General features: G+C 56.6%; 1 protein-coding gene across 5 annotated transcripts in view; it reads left to right on the forward strand.

Annotated features, from left to right (window-relative positions):
* Positions 1-26,524, forward strand: part of GTF2IRD1 (GTF2I repeat domain containing 1) — a 70,346-nt gene extending 43,822 nt beyond the window's left edge. For 2 of the 5 annotated variants that reach the window (XM_011226030.3, XM_034670015.1), the window contains 4 exons: positions 18,654-18,731; positions 20,289-20,481; positions 22,882-22,919; positions 24,992-25,838. In XM_011226030.3, coding sequence (XP_011224332.1) covers positions 18,654-18,731; positions 20,289-20,481; positions 22,882-22,919; positions 24,992-25,242 — 560 coding nt within the window. In that variant the 3' untranslated portion in view covers positions 25,243-25,838. Of the gene's footprint in view, positions 1-18,653; positions 18,732-20,288; positions 20,482-22,881; positions 22,920-24,991; positions 25,839-26,301 lie in introns of those variants that run through there. The other 3 variants (XM_019800544.2, XM_034670016.1, XM_034670017.1) reach the window with 3 other exon arrangements.
* Positions 26,525-27,042: the final 518 nt, after the last annotated feature.

Consider the following 27,042-nt stretch of genomic DNA (forward strand, 5'->3'; position numbering starts at 1 on the left):
CGGACCAACACTGCAGGGCAGAGGGTCCGCCGGCAAGCCTTCCGCTAACAAGGGCTTGCCCTCCAGCCCGGAGCTCGGTAGCCCATTGGCTGTTAGAGCGGCTTCTTGACGTCCCTGGGCCAGTCTGTTATCCACCCACCCCTCGGCCTGTGCTTTGGCTCCTCTGTGCACAGAGAGAGCCCTTGGAATGCTTTCTTTGCTCACGTGGTGCGGAAGAAGGTGGCAGGCTGCCTGGAAGAGGCGATGGGAAAGTAGCCCTTGGCCCAGTCTTCAGGATGGACCTGCCACTGCCTTTCCAGGCATTGGCATCGCGGGCTGGGTGGCACCCTGGAGGGGCCAGGACACACGGGATGGCCAGCCGGCTCCATGCTTAACTTATGCCACTCGTCACGCTGCGCTGGGAAGGTGTCCAGGCTCACAGGGGCCTCCGAGAGTTCACTAGAGGTCACAGCCTGTCCCCAAACCCTCCATCAGACAATCACAAAAGCCTGACGCAGGCCAGCTCCTGGGGTCCCCAGGTGAATTGGAGCGGGGGCTCAGGTGTCGGGGAAGGTGGGACGTTAGCAGGTGCCATAGTCTGGAGGAAGGTGGGCTGAGCCAGACGCAGGTGCCCTGGGCATGTGGAGGGGTGGCAGATAATCTGATTTGGGTTGTGAGTTGGTGACAGCACATGGGCCGTGGGAAGGCACAGGCTGGAGCTCAAACAGACCTGGGTTCAAATCCCCGCACCCCCCTTACTACCCATGTGACTCTGGGCTCATTATTTCACATCCCCAAGCCTCTGCTCATCTGTATGATGGAGAAAGGCATACCTGCCTCCTTAGGTGATCGGAATTGGATAAACGATGGGCAGTGACAGGTAGGCTGTGGAGGACTGTTTTTCCCCCGGCTGTCCTGGGGGGGCTTCATCCTGATGCTTGAGTGAGACATTTGTGAATCCTTCAGCCCTGGACCGGCTGTGATGGGACGTGCTCAGCCAGTAGGGGCAGCGGTGGTTATTCCTGGGGCTTGGGAAGGCTTCCTGGAGGAGGCGGCATTGAGCCAGGCCTCGGAGAGGAGCAGAACAGTGTGTAGTACTGGTGCAGGGCCCATCCTAAGTGAAGGCACAGACGCAGGGGCCATGGGGGGCCGTGGCTGGGGCAGGGGGAGGGGTGAAACCAGCATGGCCTGGAGGGTGTGGCATGTCACAGCAAAGACATAGGCCTTTTCCTGGGCACATTTTCCTCCCCTTTTCCCTGGGCTCGTGTCCAGGTTCCAGAAGGCTTCATAGTGCCAAGGAGTGAGGGGCAGGGGGCCCACCAGGTCTTGAATGTCATGTGTCCACGTTGGTACCTATAAGACATCCATGGACAACCGTCCATGCAGCTGGTTGGAGAGATGCCCCTTGCTCCTCCCCGTTGAGGCTTCCGCAGGGCCTGGAACCTTCTAAGAAGTGCACCCGTGTAGCCACGTCCATACTGCAGAGGGTTTGAACATGCAGACCAGTGACTGGGGAAGGCCTGGTCAGTGGGTGGTACAGGGTGGGAGGGCAGGTGAGGGTGTGGGGGGATGGTGCAGGGGTGTGAGGCTTGGGAAGAAGGGGGTTTCCCTGGAAGGGGAGGCCTGTTAAGGATGGCTCTGAGATTTTCTAGGTGATTTATCGAAGGCTCCCATAGAAGCCTTTCCTAACAGAACCGTCCGAGAATGAATTCTAAAGAAAATTATGCTTTGAAGGTAGATCCGTCGTTAAACCTGGGGCTTTCACAATGCTTCCTAGAATCGTGGGCCGGGCCAGAGTAGGGCGACAGTATGGCCATTCGTGAGCCAGCTTTGTTCTGGGCCAAAAGAGACCATCCCAGATTCCTTTCATGTTGTTCCAACTGGGTACCTCACGTTTGCTGTCAGGGCCTCAGTTTCCCCCCTGGTGTCTAGAAGCCCTTTCTGCTCATGCTGAGTATTGGCCAGGCGCCTGGCTAATGATGGACTTGGACCGAGTCTCAGAGGATGGTGGGTGGGATTCCGGGCCTCTGGTTGGGGAAGGGTTGGGCCAGTGGTTTGCCAGATCTCTAGGGCATGGGGCTGCTGGCTGGATGGCGCTCGGGACTGCAGAGGCATGGTGGGGCCAGGCCCTGCATTCGTACCAGCGTGAGCTCCATTCCCACCTTCCGTGGGCCCAGGTGATCCAGGCGTGACCTCAGGAGCCCTACCGAGTGAGGCCCAGGAGAGGTCCACGCCATTGGGCTGTTGCTGCCTTGCTGGGCTTGAACTGTGTTAAAGCAGGGAGGCCGGGCTGGGGGGGGTGGGGGCGGGGAGGCAGGTGCCTGGGGACAGCGTCCCTCAAAGGCCCGGGCATCCAGCTCTCGGGCGCAGATGTGCACCAGGGGCCACAGGCCACCGTTCCCCACAGAGCACAGCGGTCGTGTTTGCTGTGGAGGGGGCCTGGGTGAGCCTGCCACCAAGTCAAGGCACTCTCCCCAAACCCAGAGGGCCCCACGGCCACAAACACCCAGCCCAGCAAGGGAGGCTGTTCAGGGTAATGCTGGAGAGAAGCACTGGTAATGAAGGAAGGAGAAGCCCTCTGCCCAGGGGGCTGGTGTAGTAACCACCACAGAACAATCTAGTAGGTCATAAAATACCTGCAGGGAAAAGCAGATCTGTGCCCATGGTGGAAATTTGGAAAGTACAGAAATCTTGTGCCCAGATGGCTGGTTGTTTTTAGGATGATAACATTTCTTCCAGATTTTTCCCCAAGCTTATTAACTTTTCATCTCGCTGTTGTTCTTTCTATAAATTTACATACATACACGCTGAAAACATAAGCATTCTCCAGTGTTTTTAAAACGCTTTATGACATTCCCTCATCAGGCTGCGTCATAGTTACGCAACTGTCCTGTCTGTCCCCCAGCTGTGGAAATGGGATGACTGCACACACTGTGGACACATGACCTCTCCATCACGCTTATGACGTGCCGGTCCCAAAGCCTTCCCATGGCAGCACGTGGGAGCTCCCCCAATAACCAATCTTATGGAAAGAAAGTGAGTTTCAGAGAGGTTAAGACACTCGCTGAAGGTCACACAGCTTGTACATGCCTCCCGACCTTTCATCTGCACTGGGTGGCTCTTTGCTGCCCCCTTCTGGCTTCCGGCGTCTATAACATGGGTCCTGCCTCTCGAAGCTCACAACGAATTCTTTGGGTTTATTTGTACGGCAAAAATATATTGAAGGGGTTCCTGGCTGGCTCAGTCAGAAGAGCGTGCAGCTCTTGATCTTGGGGCTGTGAGTTCGAGCCCCATGTTGGGTGTAGAGGTTACTTTTAAAAAAATTACATATAAGGACGCCTGTGTGGGTCACACCTGTTAAGCGCCTGCCTTCGTTTCAGGTCATGATCTTGGGGTCCGCGTCGAGCTCCCTGCTCGGCATGGAGTCTGCCAATCCCTCTCCTGTTCCCCCCCGCTTGTGCGCTCTCTCTCTCAAATAAATTAAAAAAATATATATATATATATATTTTTTTTTTTTGCGTACTTTGTGGCAAGCAGAAGCTAGGAGTACAAAATAGACAGGAATCTCTACCGTTGTGGAGCTTATTTTCTAATGGGGGAGATAAATAAGGACGAAGAGCAATGTATTTGAGAGTGACAAATGCCATGGAGACATACAACACAGATAGGATTATCAAAAGGACAATTTGAGATAGGCCGCAGGAGTTAAGACCTGAAAGAAATGAGGGTATGAGCCATGTAGAAATCCCAGTCGAAGCATCTAGGGAGGGCATCAGTGCAAAGGCCCTGAGGCCCTGGAGGTATTTTGGAAGTACAGCTAACAGGATTGCTGATGCAGTGAGTGTGGGGTATGAGCAAAAAAGATTTTGTCTTGAGCAGCTGGAGGGCGAGAGGGGTCAGGATCTGAGTGTCGGGCAAATGAGACACCCAAGTGGCCGGGTTGGACGGGCGGATCTGTAAATCACAGCATCCTGCTGGAGACATGCAGCTGGGGGCCGTTCTGCATGTAACGGGTTTTCATCGTGAAGCTGGATCACCGTGGGGATAAGTGTGACAGTTTGAAGGGGTCCAGGGAGGAACCCTGGGCCCTCCCACATTTGGGTGTTGGAGAGATGAGAGGCAGCCAGATGCCAAGTGAGAAACTTGGAGAGTGGCCACCTGAGCCAGGTGCTGCATGCAAGGTCAAGCACAGAGGACCCGAGACTGACCCATGCGGTTGAGCAGCCCCCAGAGGTCATGGGCAGTGGGGTTAGGAGCCGTTCCAGGGAGGGGGCCTGAGTGGATTGGCAGGCTCAGGAAGGAAGGAGAGCAGAGAAATGGGTTGCACCAGGGGCAGGAAAGAGCTGGGGCGGGTCTGCTGGCTGAAATGGGATCAGGAGCGGGCTTTAGAGGTAAGAATAGCCACTGAGTAATTTTAGAGAAATGAGTGATGCGGGTGGGGAGGGGCAAGAAGAGGGACACCGCCCCCCCACCCCAAAACAGGATAGGTGGAAGAGGGGAGCTGAGAGCTGGTGCAGGAGCCCCTGCCAGCTCCTCTTGGGGGGACAGGAAGGTGATGGGGCAGGGGCTGTGGGTCCCAGTGGGGATGAGAGACGGGTGGAGTCAGGTCCTAGAGGCAAGGGCTAGAAAGATGGGAAGGGACAGTCCCCTCCATTGTGATGTGGGCTACGTGGAGAGGCCACCACTGTAGATGACCGAGACGTTTAGACGTGGCTGGAGGAAGGACAGCAGGTCGAGGCGTGGAGGGCCGGGGGCTTGGAAGGCTTGTCTGCCTGTGGGTTGCTCCGCAGAAAATGTGACGGGAGCAGTGTGGGTGTCCTGAGCCCCAGGCACCGTGAGTTCAGTGTCACCTGCAGGCAGAGATCAGCCCTTCTCCCCCTGGAGACCTAGCTCCCCACCAGGAGGCCCCCTAAATCGGGGGCCCGGGAAAGCTCCCCAGCGAGCTGACCTTCCCCAGGTGGAAAAGGGAGCCGGAATTCCAGACTGAGGGGGGTGGCACCCACAAAGGCGGAAGTTGTGTCCAATTCTTGCGAGCGCCCACACATGCCAGGCCCTGTGCCTCTCATCCGGCTTCATGGAGCTCCTCCCAAGCCTGTTGGGCAGATGCTGTGGTCATGCCCATTTTACAGCTGAGCACACTGGGGCTGCGAGAGGCCGCCTGGATTGGCACGGGGCCCAAGTCATACCCAGGTCTTCGTTCTTGGGGAGCCTGAGCAGGGAGTGTTGGGCGGTGGGGGAGGAGGGTAGCAAAAGATTGAGGCCAGAATTAGAAAAGGCCTGGACCAAAACTTCGCTGGTGACTCAAGCTTTATCTTGTAGCATTGGAGGCTTTCTTTTTGAGTCAACGAAATGATAGGATCGAATTTGCATTGTCTTACGAATACCTTGGTAACCGCGCTTCCACCCACCAGGGGTGGATTGGAAAAGCAAAACTGGGGTGGTGAAGCCAGGGGAGGGTTGAGGAGGCTGACCCCAGGTGGCAGGATCCAGAGGTGGGTGGTGCTAGGATCTAGAGGGGGCAGCAGTACGGGAGGGAGGCCAGGCAGAAAGTTCTGGAAGGGTGATGGTGGTACCCAGGCCTCAGGCTGGGTCTCTGGGCCCGTGAGACATCCAGGGGCCAATAGCACTGGGTGGGACCCGGTCGGTGCTTTAGCGCAGAGTGGCGATGGGGCCGGGCACCAGCCACGTGAAGGTGGCAGCTGCCGCCACCGCTCAGGCCAGTGCGTGGCCAGTGGAGACGGCCCAGGGGGCACACTGACCTCCGAGAGACCTTGCAGGAAAAGAGCCTGTGAAGGAACAGGGAGGCGGAGCCTGGGGGAAGGAGATAGAAGCATTTGCTGGTAAGAAGAGCGGAGCACGGGGCCTTTCTGGGAGACACCAGAGGGATCAAGGAAATAACATTCTAGAGCTATTCTCAAATAGCAGTGGCAAAAAAAAAAAAAAAAAAAAAAAAAGCACCTCGTTGGGTAGTGAACTCCCTGTCACTGGGGGCATTTGAGTAGAGATCGAGCGGCCACTTCCCACGGGGAGCCACCTTTGGCTTGACTGTCACCTGCCTGGAGAAAGGATGTCCCTGGCCTTTGAGAACCAGGAAGGGCTCAGAGGGAGGGTCCTCACCCACCTCATCACTTCCCAGCCTCCCAGCTCCCCAGCTTCCCCACAGCCCCCTCTGGTTCTTGGGAACCACAAGCGAGGTACAGGCCCAGCCACCCGACCTCAACTCCCTCCTGGGCAAACGCAGGTCCCCTGGGACCCAGGCCCATTTTCTCTGTTCCGGGTCCCCCCGACTCCAGCGGCATGGCTCCCTGCCAGCTCCAGGGGACTCTCCGATGAGCAGCCAGAAGCCAAGAAGCAGGCCCCCCTCCTCCCCACTCCCCACCCCAGAGCAGGGGCTCCCGGTCCCGGAGACAGAGCAGAGCTGCCGACTTCCTGTGCGACTCCAGCAAGTCAGGTTTGCCTGCCTGGGCCTCGGTTTCCCTACTTGGAAAGCGGGAAGGTCCCACGCCGGGGCCGTCCTGGGGCGCAGGGCCAGGGCAGGGCGGGGAGGACGGGGTGGCCCGTCGCGCACCGGAGGTGGCGAGGCGGAGAGGCCGGCCAGGCGGAGCGTGGAGGGCCTGGAAGGCCTGGCTTTGCAGCGTGGACTCGACCCTGCAGACCCGGCCTTGGCAAGCTCTTCCGCTGACGTCCCCCGCGGCCGGAGCCCCAGCACCCCTGCAGGGCAGGACCGAAGTTTCGGCGGGGGGCACCCGCTCTATCTTGGAAGTCCCCACACCGTCTGCTCCCTTGACTCTGCACTTAAGATTAGTTTCAACTGAAGGAACGGTGTTCAGTTACATTCTGCCGAGGAAAAGAAACCATCCCACTTGACCCGCTCCACACCCCCCGGCATCACACCCCCAGCTCGGCCCAAGGCCCTGCGTGAGAAGCTCAGCTATGGGGTGGGCGATGGGCCTCTCAAGGAGAGGGCTGAGGTCCTCTTTGCAGGGGGGAGGGTGGGGGGCACTGCTAGGTCTCTCTGTGGGCTCTTCTGTCACTCAGCTGGTGCTATGCCGAGTGGGCTTCCTGGAGGAGGGGGCCAGCGTGGAGCTGCTCTCAGCCCAGGATGGAGAGGGAAGGGGACAAAGTAGGGGGGCAGTGGTGAGTCCCTTCGGCCCCCTCAGGAGCCCCTGCCATCACTTCTGAGCTGTGTGGTTGTGGATAAGTGAACCTCCCGTCTCTAGACCTCCAGGTCACACAGAACAGGGACACCTCCGCAGTCCCCCTGCCCTTCTCCCTTCAGCGGCCCCGAGGGTCATCTCCTTGTCCCCCTGGTGTGGTCACACACACCCACCTGCTCCTCTGGCCCCAGCCCCCCCATCTGCGGGCCCTCGCCACCCCCTCTTCACCCATCCAACGCTGTCCCGCTCTTGAGAGCTCAAAATAAAGCCGTCCTTTCTCGAGTTTCTAAAGATATCCCCGTTCCAGCGCCAGCCACATGTTTCTCCACTTAATTATCTGTGCTTTTCTTCGTTAATTAGGCTCCAGTAACAGTCTCCCTGCTGCTTCCTGGGAAGAGCTGGCATCTGCAGGGGGGGCCTGGAGGCCTTTGTGGGCAGATGCCTGGCTGGGCTGCCAGGCCTCGCGTTCTTGGCCCGATGCCTCCTTTCTTCCAGGCGGGGCGGTGCAGTGGGTGGCTAACAACGTCGGGTCGGGAGGCCCCTACCTTTTCCTGGCCCGTGGGGACCCAGCTGGGTCACCGCAGCCCAGTCCTGCCCCTGGGTTGGTTAGTGGTCCCCCACCCTGTGTCCTCCCCTCTAGCCCTGCCGGTTGGGGAGGGGGACCCCATGGTTCCTAGAGCTCCTGAGGCTGGGGGCTCCACAGAAGGGAGCAGCGGGGGGGCTTCACACTCTTCTGCAACATTCCAGAAAACCACACAGAGAAACTAGTTCCCCAGCTGGGACCACCCAGGCTCACAGGAACAACCAGTGCCTTTATCTGGGCTGGATTGAGATTGGCTCGAAGGGTCACCGGGCCTGGCGTGCGAGACAAGTTCTCACTGGCAGATAATGCATCTTTGAGCCACAGGCGTGGGGACGGGGACACTCAGTGTGGTTCAGCACGTGTGGTTGACTGGGTGGACTCCATCTTTCCAACCTGCTAGGGAGGGGTCTGGTGACAAAAGAGGCCTCGTGGTGGGAGGGGGGAGCAGGGGACAGGCAGCCCTGGCCTGAAGCCCCAGCAGGCACCGGCACTGGGACATTCCCCTTTGGGGTGCTGGGCACTTCTGGGGCATCTGTGGAGCCAGGCACTGGGCTGGGTGCTGGGCTTTTGCTCAACACCAGTTAAAAAACAAACCAAAACAAAAAAACCAATACTGCCTCATGGAGCGGACATTCTGGTGGGCTGCAGAGAATCACGCTGAAAGTGTAAAACTGTCAGATGTGTGCTCGGGAGAGGCGGGGAAGCAGATGGGAGAGGTTGTGGATATTTTTAGGGGGTTGCAACATTAGCTAGCTGGCAGGAAAGGCCTTTGGGGGGTACTCAAAGGGGGTGGTAGTGAGCTAGGGGGCTAGGGAAGAGCAGTGCAGGGAGAGAGAACCACTGCAAAGGCCCTAGGGTCACCTGCCACGGGTGTCAGAGGAAGCAGGTGGGGGAAGTGGTAGGAGATAAGGTGGCAATGGGGAGAGAAGGCAGATTGTGTGAGGCTGGAGGAGAACATTAACTTTTGGGGCACCTGGGTGCCACAGTTAAGCGTCCGACTCGATTTTGGCTCAGGTCATGATCTCAGGGTCGTGGGGGTCATGGGATGGAGCCCCTAGTCAGGCTCCGAGCTCAGCGGAAAGTCTGAGATTCTCTCCTAAAAAAGTAAAATAAGGAATTGACTTTTGTTCCCAGCTCACTGGGAGCCCATGCAGGCTTCTGAGCAGGGGAGAGACACACTCCAATTGAGGATTGCACAGAATCCGTCTGGCTGCTGGGTGAGGACAGACGTGTCTAGAAGCAGGAAGAGACAGAGGGACGTGCTCATAACCATCCAGGCTGGGCCCAGTGGCACCTGGGGAAGTGGTGAGGGCAGCGGGGAGTCGGGGGCTCTGAGTATAGTTTGTAGCTAAAGCCAACAGAGGAGTCACGTTTGACCTCAGGGGTTTTGGCTGGGCTTCTGGAAGGGTGATGATGCCAGTAGCTGAAACCGGGCAGGAGCAGGGGGAGGCGGCGAGGGGGGCTGGGGAGGGGTGGAGTATGTTGACTGCGGGGTCCCCTCCGGTAGCACTCGGAGGCATGAGTCGGGGATCCGGGGGAGCATTTGAGCTCGAGTATAATTTGGGGAATCATGAGTATGTTGCTGCTTTTTAGGGCCCTAAAACAGGGCGCCGGGGTGGCTCGGTCGGTTAAGCGTCTGCCTTTAGCTCAGGTCATGATCTCGGCATCCTGGGACCGAGCAGTGGTGGCCCTTCTGCAGGACCCAGGCCCCCCCTGCATGCTCCGTGAAGTAAGGGAGCCCCGAGTTCCCCATATGTGTTCTGTACAACTGAAGAGGTTCCCCATGGGGTCTCAGGGAGTTGGGAAACAGCAAAAGTGGCCCCAGCAGAGGGTCTCAGTTGCCAGGGGAAAGGAAGAAGGGTTTGCCCCACGGACAACACAGAGTCCTCAGCAGGTTTTAAGCAAAGGAATGACAGGGTCGCCTAGACTCTGTGGAACGATCCATGCGATTTGCGGAGCAGGGTAATGGTGTCGGGGAGGCCGAGCGGGACGTTCTCACTGCAGTGAGAGGAGCAGTTTTGAGGCCTCACTGGCCACGGGCTGGGCCTGCCAGAAGTTTCTCTGGGAAGGTGGCCCATCGTGGTGACCGCCCGCATTTGTGGATGAGGGGGACACGTGGGGTTGGCACAGGTTTCCTGTGGCTGCTGGACCAAATTACCCAATGTAGTGGCTTAAAGCAACACGGGTATTTTTTTCCCTTTGAGCTGTAGAGGAAAGAAATCCGAGATGAGTCTTAGGGGTCAAGTCAGGGTCTCAAGAGGGCAGGTTCCCTCTGGAGGCTCTTGTCTTTCCCAGCTTCTAGAAACCGCCTGCCTTCCTCAGCGTGTGGCCCCTCCTCCAGCCTCAGAGCTCTTCGGTGTTGACCTCTGCTTCTGTCGGCCCAACTCCTGCCGTTGACCTTCTTGCCTCCTTCTTAGAAAGATGCTCGTGCTTACATTTAGGGCCCGCTTGGATAATCCGGGATAACCTCCCCATCGAGATCTACCTTCGTCACGTAAAGAAACATAGTCACAGGCTGGGGGGACTAGGACGGGGACGGCTTGGGGACCACAGCTCAGCCTGTTCCCGGGTTGGAAGCAGCCGAGGTTTGTCTCCTGGGCGACCAGGAGGGGGACCCCAGGGAAGGAAGCCCGGAGAGGAGGGGCAGGTTTGAGGGAGCCGTGGAGAGGCCGTTGAGGGTTGTACAGAATCAGAGGTGCTCCGAGAGGCGGTTGGAAATGTGGGTTTGGGGGTTGGGGGTGCGGAGAGGGGAAGGAAAAAACTGCAGTGAGTAGAAGGGCCTCGCTCTTCCCCTCCCCGCATGCGGCACAAAGTCCTGAGAAGCAGGCAGCACGATCACAAGCCTGGGTCTGGACACTCTGTCCTCGTGCCAGCTGGTCAGCAGTCTGGGGCCACTCCCGGCCCCACTCACTCGCCGTGTAACCCGGGCTAGGTAGCTATCTCTCCGTGCCTCCGTTTCCTTGTCTGTAAAACGGAGGTGCTCACAGGGCCACCCACAGAGGGTGTTGAAGGATTGAGGGAGCGAGCCCACGCAGAGCTGTGAGAACAGTGCCCAGCACGCAAGAGCTTGATTTCTCTGACAGTTGCTTACGGAGCGAGGGTCCGTGGAGTCGGGCCGCATCATAGACGCTGTTGCTTTCATCGTGCACACATGGCTGAAAGCAGACGAGTCTCAGCTGACAGGGAGCGACCTTTGTCACGTGTTTGGCTGTAGCGTGAGCTGCCGTTGTACCACCACTGGATCGTGTCCTCGAAATCAGCTCCCCACCCCAGGTCATGCCGCAGAAATGCATTCTGTGTCCTGGCCTCTGCAGCCAAGTGCCCCAATCTGTCCGTCTTTCCCAGGAGGGACGCTGTCCAGCTCATCGTGGTCCGTGCGTGGCATTCCGTGCCTGGCCAGTCACGGCCACAGTTCAGCCCAGGGCCTGGCCGGCCTTGGGGCAGTCCACTGCGTAGCTGGGACCGACCTCAGAGGAAGGAATGGGAGAGGAGGGAGAAAGAAGGAGGTGATTTCCCTCAGGAAGGGCCATGTGCGTGGCTGGCGGTGGGGTCCCAGATGAACCCCTATAAGAAGACCTGGTGTTTGCTGTGCCAAGCCTGGCTGGCAGGTTCAAGTTTGTGAGAAGGCCCCTGGGAAGGGGCTGGGCCGTTCTCAGATGGGAAGGCAGTACCCAGGGATCAGAGAGACCCGAGTTTTACTGTTAGCACCACTGATCACAGACCTCGTGGCCTTGGTGACGTTGGGTAGGCACCTTGACTCCTGTGAGCCTCAGTATCTTTATCTGTAAAATGGGGACCAAAACACCTGGAGGTCAGGCTTGTCGTGAAGAATGAAGGGCAAATTTCTAGGCACAGTGTCTGGTGGGCTTGTCATCAGCAGATGTGGGGTCTGCACCCCAGTGTCCGGCTGCCAAGAGGGCAGTGGAAGGGCCTGGTAGCCCCAGCAGGGGAAGCTCCAGCCAGAGAGCCCTCTGTCGGCCCCCTGTTTCAGACCTTTGTGTACAGCTAGCGGTCACAAAGCTGGGCTCCAGGGAGGGGCAGGGAGCACCTGTCCAGGGAAGGGAGATGGAGGGATGTGGGCACAGAGCCCTGTCCGAGGAAACTCTGGGGGAGAAGGCTGGCTTTCTTCCCTCCCTTCTCCCCGTCCCCACTGGACCTCATGCACTGACCAGATCAGTCCTGATCCCTGGTCTAGGACCCACTGTGCCATTGACCATCCCTGCATGTGACGATCGTTTGCTTCATTGATTGATACAAGTTTTTTACTTTGAAATCATTTTTCATTGCCAAAGAGCTTCAAAGATTGCATAGAATCCCCAGATATACTCTTTGACCCTTGCAGGGTCAACAGAACCGCATACCTTTGTCAACACTAAGAATCGAACCTCAATTGGTACAATACGCTTAACAAAACTGCGGGCTTTATATTTAGATTTAATGTTTTTTACGTTCCAGAATCCACTCTAGGATACTGCAGGGCACGGAGCACGCGTTCATTTTTTATTCCTTCGTTCGTGTTCCCGCTCGTGTGTCTACTTGTTAATACTGCAGTGAACCCCGTGAGCCCACCACCATCCAAGAATTAGAACAGCGCCAATAACGTGCGTGCCCCCCGCTCCCCCATGCTCGCCCTCATCCTGCCCTCTCTTTCCCCAGAACAAATACAGCCGGCTCCCCTTATCCGCGGATTCGTTTCTCGCGTTTCAGCCACCCGCAGTCACTGCTGTCCTTCTGATAGAACATCAGAAGACCTGTAGTAGCCTGACGGCACGTCCTGACGTCTGCGTCCCTCACCTCACCTAATTTCCCGCGTAGGCATTTTATCCTCTTACGTCATCACAGGAAGGGGAAGCACATTACAGTCAGGTATTTTCAGAGGGAAATAGACCACATTCACCTGACTTTTATTACAGCACAGTACGTTGTTATAATTCTGTTTTATCGTTACTGTTGTTCACCTCTTACGGGGCCTCATTTCTAAATTAATCTTTATCATCGGTACGTATGTATAGAAAAAAACACCCAATGTATAGAAGGTCGGTCACTGTTCTCAGGCTGATTTCTTAAGTGGCTTTATTATGAGTAATATTTGCCAAGACCAAAATTGTTTCCTTTTGCTTGCTTTTTACTTTTTTTTTTTTTAAGATTTATTTTTTTATTTCAGAGAGGGGTCGGGGAGGGGCAGAGGGAGAAGGCGAGGCAGAATCTCAAGCTTACTCCACGCTGAGCGAGGAGCCCAACTTGGGGCTCGATCTCACGACCCCGAGATCACGAACTGAGTTGCCGAAACCAAGTGTCGGTCGCTTAACTGACTGCGCCACCCAGGCGCCCGCTTTTTACTTTTATAAGCGAGGTGCGTCCTCGTGGGTCAAGTCTGGACTTGCTTTTCTCACTCGGCCTTACGTAAGGCAATAGTGATGCGGGACGCTGTGCCGGCTCGCGTCCACTGCTCTGTGCGGTTCCAGCGGGCAACTGTTCCACTGTGCTGTCCTCGGCCACTGGGGTGGCTTCCTTGGTTTGCCTGTTAATAAGAGTGCCCTTAGCGCTCTTGACCATATTTCCTTTGGCACATGGAAGAAGTTTCTCTGGGGTGTGTGAGAGCGGGCACGGGAGCAAGGCCGTCCACCCCACTGTCGTGCATGCGTGGCCTCTCTGAGCCTCAGTTTCTCCACCTCTAAAACCAGTGACGGAATTCCTGCTGCATCTGCGTGCCGGGCCGAGTGGGGGTGTAAAGGTGAAGCTGAGCGTACCTTCTCGTTTTCGTGAAGGTCCAGAGCCAGGAAAGGGAGGTGTGCAAGCTTCAGAGCCCGAGCAGGGGATGTGCGGGGGCAGCTGTCCCATCAACATGGGGTCCCCTGTTCTCTTGAGGGTCTGAGTGATACCCGGATCACCCAGGCCTGGCAGAGAGGAGGGGTCCCGCGGAAGCGCTGGGAGAGGGGAGGGGGTAATCGTCCCCCTGCAAGCAGCCCCTCCCTTGCTGTGGGCTCCTCCTGGCCCCTTATGACCTGATGGTCAGCGCACAGACACCAGTCTGAGCTGCGGACCTCAAGCTGGTGGAGAGAGGCCCCCCCAGCTGCTCAGGGTTCTTGCACTTTGCTCGCGAAGAGGGCTGTGGGGCCACTGCAGGCAGCACCCCGAGCCTGCTGGTTTCTCATTGTGTACCTAGCTTGGCTATGATTTAATAAGCTTGGTTGCTTTCTTCCCCTGGGCAAAATTCAGTTAATCCTCAGGCTAACAGATGGCAGACGGAGTGACAGAGACCGATAAGCTGGAATGAGCAGGAAGGGGGGCAGAAATGCCGACAGCATGGGCCTGTCCTGGAAGGGTGTCGCTGCCCAGGGGTGGGGGTGGGGGGGTCCAGGTCACCGCTGTGCGGGGGCAGGTGCAGCACTTTCCGGCCGGGCAGATCCTGAGGGGGACCTGTCCTCCTCCCCAGCCCACTCCGCCCCACCATGTGCTACCTAAGAAAGGGGTACTTGTTGCATTTTAGTAAATGGCCTGCCCACAGTGGGTACGACAGACCCAGGGGATGGGAGAGAATAAGCCTCCATTATCTGGAAGAGTCTCCTATGTGAAGTTTAATTCCCCGAGACTCCAGGATAATGGAAGCATTGATCTACGAATTCCATCAGCAACAACCTGACTCTGATTGGCGGGGGGCGGGTGGGGGGGCTTCAACTTTTTTTCATGTGACATCGTGGGATTCTCCTGGCAGGCCAGGATTCCCATCTGAGGGCTATGGAAACAGGCCCAAAGAGGTTGAGTGACTTTCCAAACATCACATAGCATTAGGGGTAGAATCAAGATTGCCTTGAAGTCTGCTGAGGGGACCCCCTTTCTCCCTGCCTCATGTAGGCATTCAGGCAGGTACATTGCGGGGACACACACCCCACATGGAGCCCTAACTGTGACATCTCCACATGGAGAACATTCTGAAATGTTTGCAAACACAGGTGTCCTTTAGAGCCTAGCTGGGTTCAGGGGAGCCCAGTCCCCCCAGAGTAGGTTTTGGTGATTCAGGCTTCGGAACAGTAAAACCAGCCCCTGGACCATGCCAGGCACTTGGGTCTCACGGCAGCCACACCTGGTCTCCCCTGTTGTGGTAATGACTTTCCAAACGAGGAAATCCAGTGGTTCAGAGAATTGTTCAAGGTCACAAGCCAATAACAGGATTTGAACCCAAGCAGTCAGATGGCGGAGTAAACACTCTTAACTCCCGGCCCGCAGGGCTGCCCTTCAGACTGGGTTTATGGCTGAGGCCCCACACGGCCCCACAGTGACCGCACTCTCCGCCCCACCCCGTGTTCTCGGAGGCAGTTTCCTGGTCTTTGTTTTCCCCACAAGCAGACCAGACCCAGAGGGGACGGTTTCCCCAGGGCCTGTCCTGCCCCAGCCCAGGCTGGCGAGGGCAGCTGCTCCCACTGCAGTCCCGGGGGCAGTCCCTGGGGACCAGCAGGCCCGGCCACACCTTCTCCAGATGGTGAATGTGCGACAGTGGTGGCAGGAGCCTGGTGCTGTCAGGAAGGGGTCTCCTGACCTGCCCGAGGCCGACCCAGAGGGCCACCTGGCTGGACCACCCAGGCCAGCAGAGACACGTTGGGGGCCTCTCCACCTGTGGTTGGCCTTTGCCCACACAGCCCGAGGCGCTGCCTCTGGTTTCCTCTGAGCTCCCAGACAGGGCACGGGCTCTCGCCCCTCCAGCCTGCACCAGAATCTACCCTCACCTGTTTCATTCAAAAATGTGCCCTTTGAGAAAGAATAGAACTCCCTTCCTCCAAATGAAATAAAATAAAAATTTTAAAAATTTAAAAATTAGGGGCGCCTGGGTGGCACAGTGGTTAAGCGTCTGCCTTCGGCTCAGGGCGTGATCCCGGCGTTATGGGATCGAGCCCCACGTCAGGCTCCTCCTCTATGAGACTGCTTCTTCCTCTCCCACTCCCCCTGCTTGTGTTCCCTCTCTCGCTGACTGTCTCTATCTCTGTCGAATAAATAAATAAAATCTTAAAAAAAAAATTAAAAATTAATCCATAAAAACAGAGGGGGGAGAAGCCAAGAGGCATCCTTTCTGAGGCCTGGCGCTGTGCACATAGGAGGGGCTTAATACCCCCACCATGCTAAAGAGGTGTCTGGGACACTTCCCAGTGCCACCAGCACCCCTCAGGCCGCCAGGTCCCACTTTCCTGACATTTCACTTCTCCGACCAGTTCCGATTTTCTGCCCAGGACCCAAGTGCGCTTCCTCCTGGCTGACCCATGGTGTCACTTCTCCCTATTAGCTACAGCCTAATTTGGGGGGGTGCTCTCCCCCCATCCCCAGACCAGGTAGGACTTACCGACTAATGTATGTCGAGCACCCACGGGATGCCCGGAGCCCCAACACACAGATGAGGCTGCATCCCATGGGGCCTGGGGCCGTGTGACTGTCACCTCCTCTGGGAAGTCCTCCCTGATTCTCAGCTAGGTTAGGATCCCCCCCATGTGCCCTGCACTGATAGTTATCCAGGCCAGTGGGTCACCAAGCATGCCTCACCATCCCCTGCCTTGGACTGGGGCTGTTTTCTGTACTCTGCCAAATGCCCAGAGGCAGCACCCCATCCAGATGGGATGGTCTTCGTGAAATCTTTGGCCAGGACAAATACCGTGTCAGGACAGCAAGCAGAAACACCGAGAGGGGACATCCCATGACCCCCGCATGGCAGGGCTGGCATGAGCCCAGGTTCTATGCCCTTCCGGGGCCTGGGGTGGCCTCTGCCAGGGCAAGGGCCGTGTGAGGCGCAGGCCTGCCCTGTCTGTGCCTTTCCCCACCCACACAGCCGCCCAGCCTCAAGGCCAAGGCAGGGTAGGGGAGACACAGCTGCATGTGCAGGAGATGGCCGTGTCCCCAGCCACAGCATCCTCGGCTTACGGGGCCCGTCCTTGAGGGGCTGTGCACTGCCTTTCAACCCAGCCGGCTTTGTGGAGTACGGATGTGTCCGCCCTGCCCCGGGCCCCGAGGAGACAGAGACTCAGGACGGTGAGCTGATAGGACAAGAGATTTAGAGGAAACATCCCGAAGATCAACCCTTCTTTCTACAGATGGGGAAACGGAGATCTCAGGGAACCCAGGGCCCTTGGTCAGACAGATGGACTGTTCCTGGCACTTAGCAGCTGTGTGGTCTTGGGGAAGTTACTTGACCTCTCTGAGCCTCTGTGTCCTCGGCTGTGCTGAGGGGTGGCCGTGCTTGTGCCCAGGAAAGCTGCCAAACAGAGCCTCTGACACTCGCCGATGGGAATCCAGGCCTTCCTTCCCTGTCCTGTGGGTGCCGCCACGTCTGTGCGGATTCCCGGCCACCGGGGCAATGCCTGGTGGCAGGGGGGAGATGGACAGCATCTGCCACCTCCCCGCAGGCTCTGGGTGGCCCTTGGGGCCAGGACTCTTGTCAGGTTGTCCACTCAGGACCCGGAGAAGGGTCAGGTCGACTTTTGCCACTGTGGGGTCCTGAAGACCATCTGGAAGGGCCATGTTGGGGGGGATGTGGGAAGAAGGAAGGCTCTGAGTGGGGCTGAGTTCAGTGTCTTGGCCCGACTGATGGGGCCATTATCTGGGGGACACAGGAGGAGGGCGTTATCTGGGATGCCTGACATCTTGCAGGGTCCCAGGGCCACCCGGTGGCTGGATGGTCATGGTTGAAGAGACATAGGCAGAAACTCTGAGATGGCAAGTCTCGTTCCAGAGGCAGGAGCGTGGGCATGACCGGCACCACACAAGGCACGGCCAGCCATCGGGAAGCCCGGGGCGGCAGGGGAAGGAGCCCCAGGCAGCAGGGGCAGCAGGCAGTGGGGGGGGCCCCAGACTGGGGAGGGAGGCTTCTTCCTGGCGGCGGACGCAGAGACACTGAGCGGCACAGAGCCCGGCCCGCCAGGCGCAGTTCCTGAGTTGGCCTGCACACTTGAACTGAGTTCTGTGAGATCTTCCAGATTAAAACAGGAGTTGTTTTTCTCCACAAACCCATTCTGTCTGTTCTGCCCCGCATCTCCCAGGCCCTGGCTCCCTGCCTGCTTCCGCTCCACTCCCACCCCGTCTGCTGGAGGCCCAGCCAGCCCAGAGCACCCTTCTGGAACCCCAGCTCCCTCCCCAGCCCAGGGCACGTGCCCAAAGGCCCCCCTGCCCCAGGACCCCCGCCTCCCATCCACACCTTCCACCTCCCCCACTCCCCACGTCCCCCGGTCTAGCCCAGGCCCTGTCTCAGGGCTCACCCGGCCCACTGCTCCTTTAGACCGGGGACAGGGGTGAAGGGAGCCCAGGGTCCAACAGCAGGTGCCCGCAGAGGTCTGTCCTGGGCCCTGGGTGGGGACAGTGTGCAGCCCCCTTGCTCCCACAGCGTGCCTGTCTCCCTGGTCACGAGCCTCGGGCTCAGGATCCCCCAGGCAGCCGGGGCAAGTTTCTGACAGCCCGGCTCCGTCGAGCCAGCACTCCTGGCACCACCCCATGCTTCAGCCACAGCCAAGCCGTGACCTTCACCCTCTGGTGCCCTTGCCTGGGCCAGTTCTTCCCACCCCACCCCATCCATCAGAAGCCCCCGCCTGCCTTCCGAGAGCGCACTCCCATAGCCTGCTCTCCCAGGGAGCCCGCCCAGATTTGCAGGTGGCGGTGGGCACTGACTCCTGCCCCATGTCTCCTGTCGCACTTGCGGGTGGGCGCTGCAAGGGAATTCTTTCCTCCAAGCGGGTTCACTGCCTCCCCGGCCTTAGAGTGCTCCGTGCCCAACACGGGGGTCTCCCATACTGGGGAAGCTGTGCAGGGAAGGGGGGAATGGAAGGATTGATAAACAGACAACCGAGGCCGGAAACAAGGCTTCCTGATACTAAACGCGGGGGGCGGGGGTTGCCACAAGGGAGTCCGTCTGGGGGCTGGCCCGTGCCGACCTTCACGGCCCCCTTGTCTTCCTATCCTAGATGAAGATGACGCCAACAGACTAGGGGAGAAGGTGATCCTCCGCGAGCAGGTGAAGGAGCTCTTCAATGAGAAATACGGTCAGTGCATGAGGACCAGGGTCTGGGGCCGGGTCTGTGGGGCCAGCCTTCCTTGGCAGCCCCTCCTCCCCCTGCAGCCAGCCTGGCCTCTCCAGTTCCCCACAGCTGGCCTGCCCGTGGCTGGTGGCAGCTGACCCCTCACTTCCCCGTCTGAGGAAGGGGAAAGGACCCGTCTGGGGCGCACAGGGCAGTGATGGCGTCAGCATTTCCGCTCCTCCAGAGCTGGGCCGTGCGGCAGAGGCCATGGCCCACGGCCAAGTGCTTGTTTGTACATCTGCCCAACACACTTAGCCGTGAGGGCTCCGGGAGAGGGGGTCCAATCCCTGCCATCCTGGGGCTCAGAATCTGGGCAGGGAGGTGGTCACGGAACAGTTGAGGGCCATGCAATGCTAGGTGAAGGCATCCAGGGTGCCAGAGCGGAGCCCAGTTGGGACAAATAATAAGTTTACGGGGCGCCTGGCTGGCTCAGTGGGGGGAACATGCAACTCTTGATCTCAAGGTCCCAGGTTCGAGCCCCATGTTGGGTGTGGAGAATTACTTAAAGTCTTAAAAATAAAAGAAAATCTTAAAATAATAATAACAATAATATGGTTACAGTCGAGCTTTCTAGATCATTGAGTGCCAAGCTATGCAAGATGCTTTATTTGTGATGAATTTAGTATTATTTCCATTTTGCATTGCAGCAGGGAAACAGTAATAAATATTTTTAGGTAGAATTTCAGAGAGTGATAACGGAGAAGACAAAACAGTAGCAGGATAGGGGTTGCTGGGCCCGGGGGGTGGGGCAGGAAGGCCCCTGGGAGCAGGGACGGGTGTTAGCTGATACTCAATACTCAAATGTCAGGAGGGGACACACATTCCAGGAAAAGCTTGCCAGGCAGTGGGGACAGCTGGGTGACTGGGGACCAGCAAGGAGGCCAGAGAGCCTTGAGTAAGGAGCTGGGGGCGAGCCTCCCGATGCACGGGGAGGGGTGGGTGGGCCTAACGAGGAGATGGGGTTTCATTCTGAGCATGAGAAGCGACTCTGCTGGTGGTTAGTGAGGTCGTCTCTTTCACTTGTCATCATGAAATCAAAATTCAAACACAGACCAAAGGGAGGAGGACGGCGTTGGTGACCAGCACGTCACCCAGAGCCAGCCCCTGTGATCACCAGCATTTTGCCAATCTGACTTCTGTGTCCACGTACACGCTTCAGAAGTTTTGAAAACACACCCAAGACACCCTGTCCTATCATCCACAAATAATTTAAGGAAGGACTTTGTTGTTTTTCTACCGTAATAGATCTTAAGCAGACATCACATCAGTTCCGGGTACGCACACTTAACGTCACACCAGGCGTGCATGAAAGTGCCTGTTGTATTGTCAGCCCTGGGTATTAGATTTATAGTTTTACTATGTGGATTTAAAAAAAAAAAAATGTGTGTGTGTACTGATTTTTCAGCTTTGTAGTATGGTGGCCTCGGAGCTGGACCACGCCAGGATCCAGCCCTTTCCCCGGAGGGCGTGGCCTCTCACAGGAGACATCTTCCCTTTGTGCTGACCCACTGTGTCTTGTAGGTGAGGCCCTGGGCCTCAACCGGCCTGTGCTGGTCCCTTACAAACTGATCCGGGACAGCCCGGACGCCGTGGAGGTCACGGGCCTGCCCGACGACATCCCTTTCCGGAACCCCAACACATATGACATCCACCGGCTGGAGAAAATCCTGAAGGCCCGAGAGCATGTACGCATGGTCATCATCAACCAGCTCCAGTGAGTGCCCCCAGCACGTAGGGCCAGGCGGGCAGAGTGGGCCAGGGCCACGGGGAAGGGGACTGCTTGCACCCCGTGGGGAAATGCCCAAAGCAGGCCCAGCCAGGAGACAAGAGAACGCAGACAGACAGACAGACTCCTCTTACTTGCCCAGAATCCAGGAGACAGCTTAACACTCTTATCTTCAGCATAAGGAAACCAATACCCAGGGCGAGGAAAGGGCGGGTGTAAGTCATGGTGGGTCAGCTGGGAGGCAAACCGAGCTCTCTCAGTCCATCCAGGTCACTGTAACCCGATACTACAGACCAGAAGGGTTATAAACAGCACACATTTACTTCTCACGGTCCCGGGGGCTGAGAAGTCCAAGACCAAGGTGGTGGCAGATTCAGGGTCCGCTGAGGACCCACTTCCTAGTTTCCAGATGACCGTCTTCTCGTGGCGCCTGGGTGGCTCAGGCGGTTAAGCGTAGGACCGATGGTAACTAGACTTATCGTGGTGATCATTTCACAATATATACAACTATGGAATCATTACGTTGAACACCTGAAACTAATATGATATAATATGTCAATTATACCTCGATAAAGGGGCGCCTGGGTGTCTCAGTCCATTAAGCATCTGCCTTCGGCTCAGGTCAAAATCTCAGGGTCCTGGGATCGAGCCCCATGTGAGCTCCCAGCTCAGCGGAGAGCCTGCTTCTCCCTCTCCCCCTGCGCCTTCCCCTGCTTGTGCTCTCTCCCTGTCTCACTCTCAAATAAATCAATGAATAAAATCTTTTTAAAAAGGTATACCTCAATAAAAAGAGAATACACACAGCAAACTTGGAAAACAGGAAAAGGTAGAAAAAAAGAAGGTACCGTAACTGTAACTGTCCCCTTCAGGACTAGCACCGTGCTGCATTGATTTCTAACTTTTCCCCTGTGCACATTCTCTTTTCAGCTTTACACTAGATGTTTTATTTTTTATTTTTAAGATTTTATTTATTTATTTGACACAGAGAGAGAGAGACAGCCAGCGAGAGANACATTCTCTTTTCAGCTTTACACTAGATGTTTTATGTTTTATTTTTTATTTTTAAGATTTTATTTATTTATTTGACACAGAGAGAGAGAGACAGCCAGCGAGAGAGGGAACACAAGTATGGGGAGTGGGAGAGGAAGAAGCAGGCTTCCAGCGGAGGAGTCTGATGTGGGGCTCGATCCTAGGACGCCGGGATCACGCCATGAGCCGAAGGCAGACGCTTAACGACTGAGCCACCCAGGCGCCCCTACGCTAGACGTTTTAAATTTTTTTCTAAGATTTTATTTATTTATTTGAGAGAAAGAGAGAGAGCGGCGGAGGGTGGCAAGAAAGGGTCTCAGGAAGACTGTGCTAGGCGTGGAGCCCAACGCGGGGCCTGGTCTCACAACCCTGAGATCACGACCTGAGCCTAAACCAAGAGTTGGCCGCTTAACCGACTGTGCCACCCAGGTGCCCCGAGCTATTCTAAAATTAAAATATTTGTATATGTCCCAGAAAAATGAAATGATTCCAAAGGGTTTCAAATAAAAAGTATTTTCCCTCTCAGCTACCGCCCACCCCCTGAGGTAACTACTTTACAGTGCAAGAAACCACAGCAAAAAATGCCCACCTCACCCCCTATCTGTAGGTATTATATGTCTATACCTCCCAGAAAGAACCGCCAAAGACATCCTGGAACTTTCCTTCCCCATTTCCACGTTTCTTTTAATGTCTATTAGATTTTTATTTGTGGCTAATGAAACTGAGATCATTACAGTATTTATCTATAGATGGTAAATAAAGCATGCTGTTTCTTGTCTGGCTGTCTTGTACACGCTGGAACATTATCCATGTCCTTGAGGATTCCCCTTAGTGACTGACCAGTCATCTGATTACATGGACCATAATGTCCTATACTGACGGACATTTAGGCTGCATCTCATTTGGGAAGGGCGTTCATATAAATAATGCTAAAAGTAAAAGAATAAAATAAAAATTAAGATATATAAAAAAATAATACTGTGACGCATATCCACTTCTATAAATGTAGACACATGCTTTTTTTTTTTAAGTTTATTGATTTAAGTAATCTCTACACCCAGCAGGGGGCTCGAACTCACGACCCCGAGATCAAGAGCCGCATGCTCTACCAACTGAGCCAGCCGGGGACCCCTAGGCACACATTTCTGATCACTTGGTCAGGCGACACCCTCAATTTCTAGACCAGGAAACTGGGCCCCAAGGGGCGATTGGCCTGGCAGGACGACACTGCCTCGTCTGGGGGGATGCTCACCATTTCCATCCGGGTCTCACTCACGCTCCAGTGGCCGTGGCAGCATCTCCTCTCATGAGAGGTGTTGCCCATTTTTCTAACTGCCACCTCATTTCTTTCTCTTTTAGACCCTTTGCAGAAATCTGCAATGACGCCAAGGTGCCAGGTAAGGCGGACGCTGAAAAAGCCACCTCTCTGCCTCTCGGGGACCAGGGTCTGTGGGCAGATCCTGTCCAGGTGGCTTGCAGTCCGTAGCTGACCACCCAGAGGGGGTATAGTGCCCCCCGCCCAGTGGATCCACAGGGAACCTGCGGGTGCTCGCCAGAGAGTGCCCTGCCGCAGCACAGCTGAGCGGGTCACATCAGCCCAAGATGACGAGGGGCAGGCTGGAACCAGGAGGAGAGGACAGCCAGTGGGATCCTGGAAGCCACCTGCGGAGGAGAGGGACGCTGTGTGACCAGCAGGGGGAGGCAGGCCACATGGCCGAGACTGGCTGGGGGTGGGGGTGGGGTGGGGGGAGGGCCCACCTGCGCCAGACACTGTCTCTTAGAACCCTTGAGTGCACAGGAAGCTGGGAGACCGTCTGGTGCGATGGTTGTGCTGGAGAAGGTACACCATAGGAATAGGGGAATGTTCCCCGGGGTGACTGGGAGACGTGCCGCTGATTACAATACAGGGATCTAGTCCCAACCACGTTGTGCAGCTGGGAAGCTGAGGCCCAAAGAGGGAAAGGGGCTCGGCAGGGCCTCGTGCGGGGTCGATGGCCACCTCAAGCCATTCGTCCGAACTGCAGGCCCAGCAAGTGCTCAGTGGGGACCGTGACGGGTCCCCATCCTGGCCTGAGACCCGAGGCCCCAACTCCAGCTGGGTCCAGGTTCCCCTGGAACGCCACGGCCTACGGTGGCACAGCCCAGCCAGGAGCCACCTCCCTGTGTCCTGCGCTGATCACAGCGGCCAGGCGCGGCACCAGATTCGAGGGTAGGGACGTGACGGGTTTGGGAGCTGTTCCCCGGTCGAAGGCAGAGATGCGGAAGTCCCTGCCAAGGCCTCAGGAGGAGAGTTTAGGACAAATGCTCAGAGGGCAGATGCCATGACTTGCATCCATACTCCCCCCCCCCCATGGCCATCTTTAGGGTTTTACAGTGACCCCAGGTTGGCCGTGACCCTGGGCCAGCACCTCTGCCTTCCTGTTCAGATCCCTTTTCTCTGGCCCATTCCCTGAGCTCCTTCTGCCTCCAGAATCTTCTGTTTCCCAGGATGTCTGTTTATGCCAGTCACAGACCCCCAGCCTCTGATTTGTCTTCACCAGCTAGACAAACAGCCAGCTCTCATGCCATGTTATTATGACCCTTCTGGTTTCTACTCAGTGACCTTGCTGCTCAGTCAGGCACCAAACCCTTCTTGTGTGACGCACGGTTGCAAATCTCTTTTCTAAGTCTCATACATTCCCATCAATTTAATTCTGCAGCAGCAGAACCCCACCTGAGTCCTGCCCTGTGCTGGGCTGGGTGCTGGGCTCTTTCATACACATAATCTCCTTTTAATCTCACATCACACAGTTTTCCCTATTTGGCTCAGAGAGGTTAATCGATTTGACCAGGGTCACACAGCTAGGGTTGGCAGTAATGGGAATTAGAATCTGGGACTTCTGACTAAACCAGAGGCTCTTTCCCCGGGGATGCTGCCTGCTGTGAACTGTCATTTGTCACAGCATTCTTGGGTCAGGGTCATCACACACCCACGGTTAACAGTTCTTAGTTGCTAAGTATTTCTGGGGGCCCAGGCGTATTATCCATGGGAGCCTTCCAGCAACCCTGTGGGGTGTCACTCACATTTCACTGACGAGGAAATGAAGGCACAATGCCAAGTGACTTGAAGTGACTCTCCAGGGCCTGAGGCCGAGGCCTTCACTGCGGGATGCCGGGCCCTGGGAGTTCTGGGGAGGCCAGCCCCCACAGGCTGGATGGTCTGGGGATGGAATAAGGAGGACCTGGGCCTGAACGGAGCCCGCTCAGGAGGCACACCGGGGGAGGAGGCTCGTGTTAGCAAAGGCAGGCAGGTGACCACGGGGCTGTGGGGCCTGGTTAAGGATGGAGGGATGGGGGGTGGTCGGGTTTTGGAGCCTTGAATGCCGAGAAGGGGACTTGAAGCCTGAAAACAAAAGCCTTCGCCAAAGGGGTTCAAAGCCGAGACCCAGCAGCCCCGGCATGTGGTGTCAGCAACCTTTTCTCCCACCAGCCAAAGACAGCAGCATTCCCAAGCGCAAGAGAAAGCGGGTCTCTGAAGGGAACTCCTTCTCCTCCTCCTCGTCTTCCTCCTCCTCGTCCTCTAACCCGGAGTCCGTGGCGTCCACCAACCAGATCTCACTCGTGGTAAAGTTGCACAGATCCGGACCTGACCACTCGGCTCTCTGGCCTTCACCCCGCACGCGGGCAGGGCCGTCTACTCTGGGGCGTGGGTTGGGGGTGCAGGGAGGCACTGGGCTCTGAGTGGGGCTCCTCAGCCTCAGGGTTGCAGACACGTCTGCCTGATCTACTCAAGAGACAGTCCAACCCCGTCATCAGCTGCTCACGCGCCCCCCACCCCCCAGCAGGAAGTCACACCCGCGCTGGGCAGGTGGGCAAGCAGGAGCCCAGGAGAGGGTAGGGGACTCCCCTGGGCAGTGCCAGAGCAGGACCTGGAGCAGACTCTCGGTTCCCAGGCTGTCAGAGGCTAGGTTCATCTCTGCGCTCACATCACGGGCTCCGGGCCTCACCACAGCCCTGTGAGGTGTGGGTGTTACCCGCAGGGTGTGGAGCAGAGAAACGGGGGTCAGCGGCTGGGTGACTGTGGCTTCCCTGTGCTCAGCGGCGGATGGAGCACCTGCAGCCTCCTGTCTGGCCACGTGGTTGGCTTGGGTTCTCTCCCATCCAAGAGGAAAACCTCATGTGGGACACACACACTTGACCGTTCTTTCTGACTTCAAAATACCAGCTTTGAAATCTTGAGTCCAGTGGGGAGAATATTGGAGCACATTTGGAAATGATTTGGGGATTTATCGTTTGACCGTGCCTCCCTTTAACCCCTTCCTGGAAAAAAAAAAAAACAAAACCAAAGTTCAGGCTGTACCTTTCTCCCCAGCTAGGAGTGCCTACACAGGGTCCCTAGCTCTTCCCCCATCCAAGAGCCTTGCAGAAGTGTGGAAGGCCTTGTGTGCCAGGCAGAGGTGGCCTGGAGGGAAGGGGACAGACTCTTTGGGGCATAAGGCCCAGGTGGGGCTGAGTCTGTGGGGGTGACCACCTGTTCTGAGCCACTCTGCAGTTCCATCTGGTCTACGCGAATAGCTCCCAGGACACAGGTGGGAACAGGTCAGAAGCCCCCAGCCCAGGCTCCATGGTCACTGGTGAACTGCGTGACCTTGGACAGGTCACGGCCCCTCTCTGGACCTTCAGCTGCCTGAAAATGAATAGCATCTGAGAAGGCCCTTCGGAAAACAGAGCTAAGTGGTCTGGTGGTCTTTCCATGTCACCTGGAGTCCTAACCCAGACCATTTGTCCCCCTCTCTCTAGCAATGGCCAATGTACATGGTGGACTATGCCGGCCTGAACGTGCAGCTCCCGGGACCTCTGAATTACTAGACCTCACTGCTGAATCAGGACCTCACTCAGAAAGACTAAAGGAAATGTAATTTATGTACAAAGTGTATATTCGGATATGTATCGATGCCTTTTAGTTTTTCCAATGATTTTTACACTATATTCCTGCCACCAAGGCCTTTTTAAATAAGTAAAAAAAAAAAAAAAAAAAAAGCATTGCACTTGCTCATAACTTCTGCTCATTCTCGTTTGGAATTACAAATGCAGCTGTCACTGGGATGAGGTCAGGAAACCCGGCTCAGACGGCCTGCCAAGGTCCCCCTTCCTTTGCCAGAGCAGAGGCGGTGTCCCTGACCGCTGGGCCCTGGTGTCTAGGGACAGACTTCTCTCATTTCTCTGCTGCTGGGGCAGCGTGGCCTCTGGATAGGTGTCGCAGAAGGCCAGGTGGCAAACTGAGCCCTGGCCTCGGAGTGCACAGGGTGGAAGGGGACTGTCTTGGTGAGTACGGGTGACATCTCAAGGGTTAAATATCTTCATCAAGCCTGGAATCTCCATGGCTGGAGAGAAGGCACCTTGACGAAGGGGCTCTGGGTTGGACCCGGAGGGGTGGGGGGGATTTTTGATAGAGCTCAGGGGCATCTGAGCAGAGTGATGGTCACAGCTGTGTCTCAGCAAGGCCACTTTGGTGGTAGGTAAGAAGATGAAGAAGGGGTA

Source organism: Ailuropoda melanoleuca, chromosome 10 (assembly GCF_002007445.2).
Source record: "Ailuropoda melanoleuca isolate Jingjing chromosome 10, ASM200744v2, whole genome shotgun sequence".
Taxonomy (NCBI): Eukaryota; Metazoa; Chordata; class Mammalia; order Carnivora; family Ursidae; genus Ailuropoda; species Ailuropoda melanoleuca.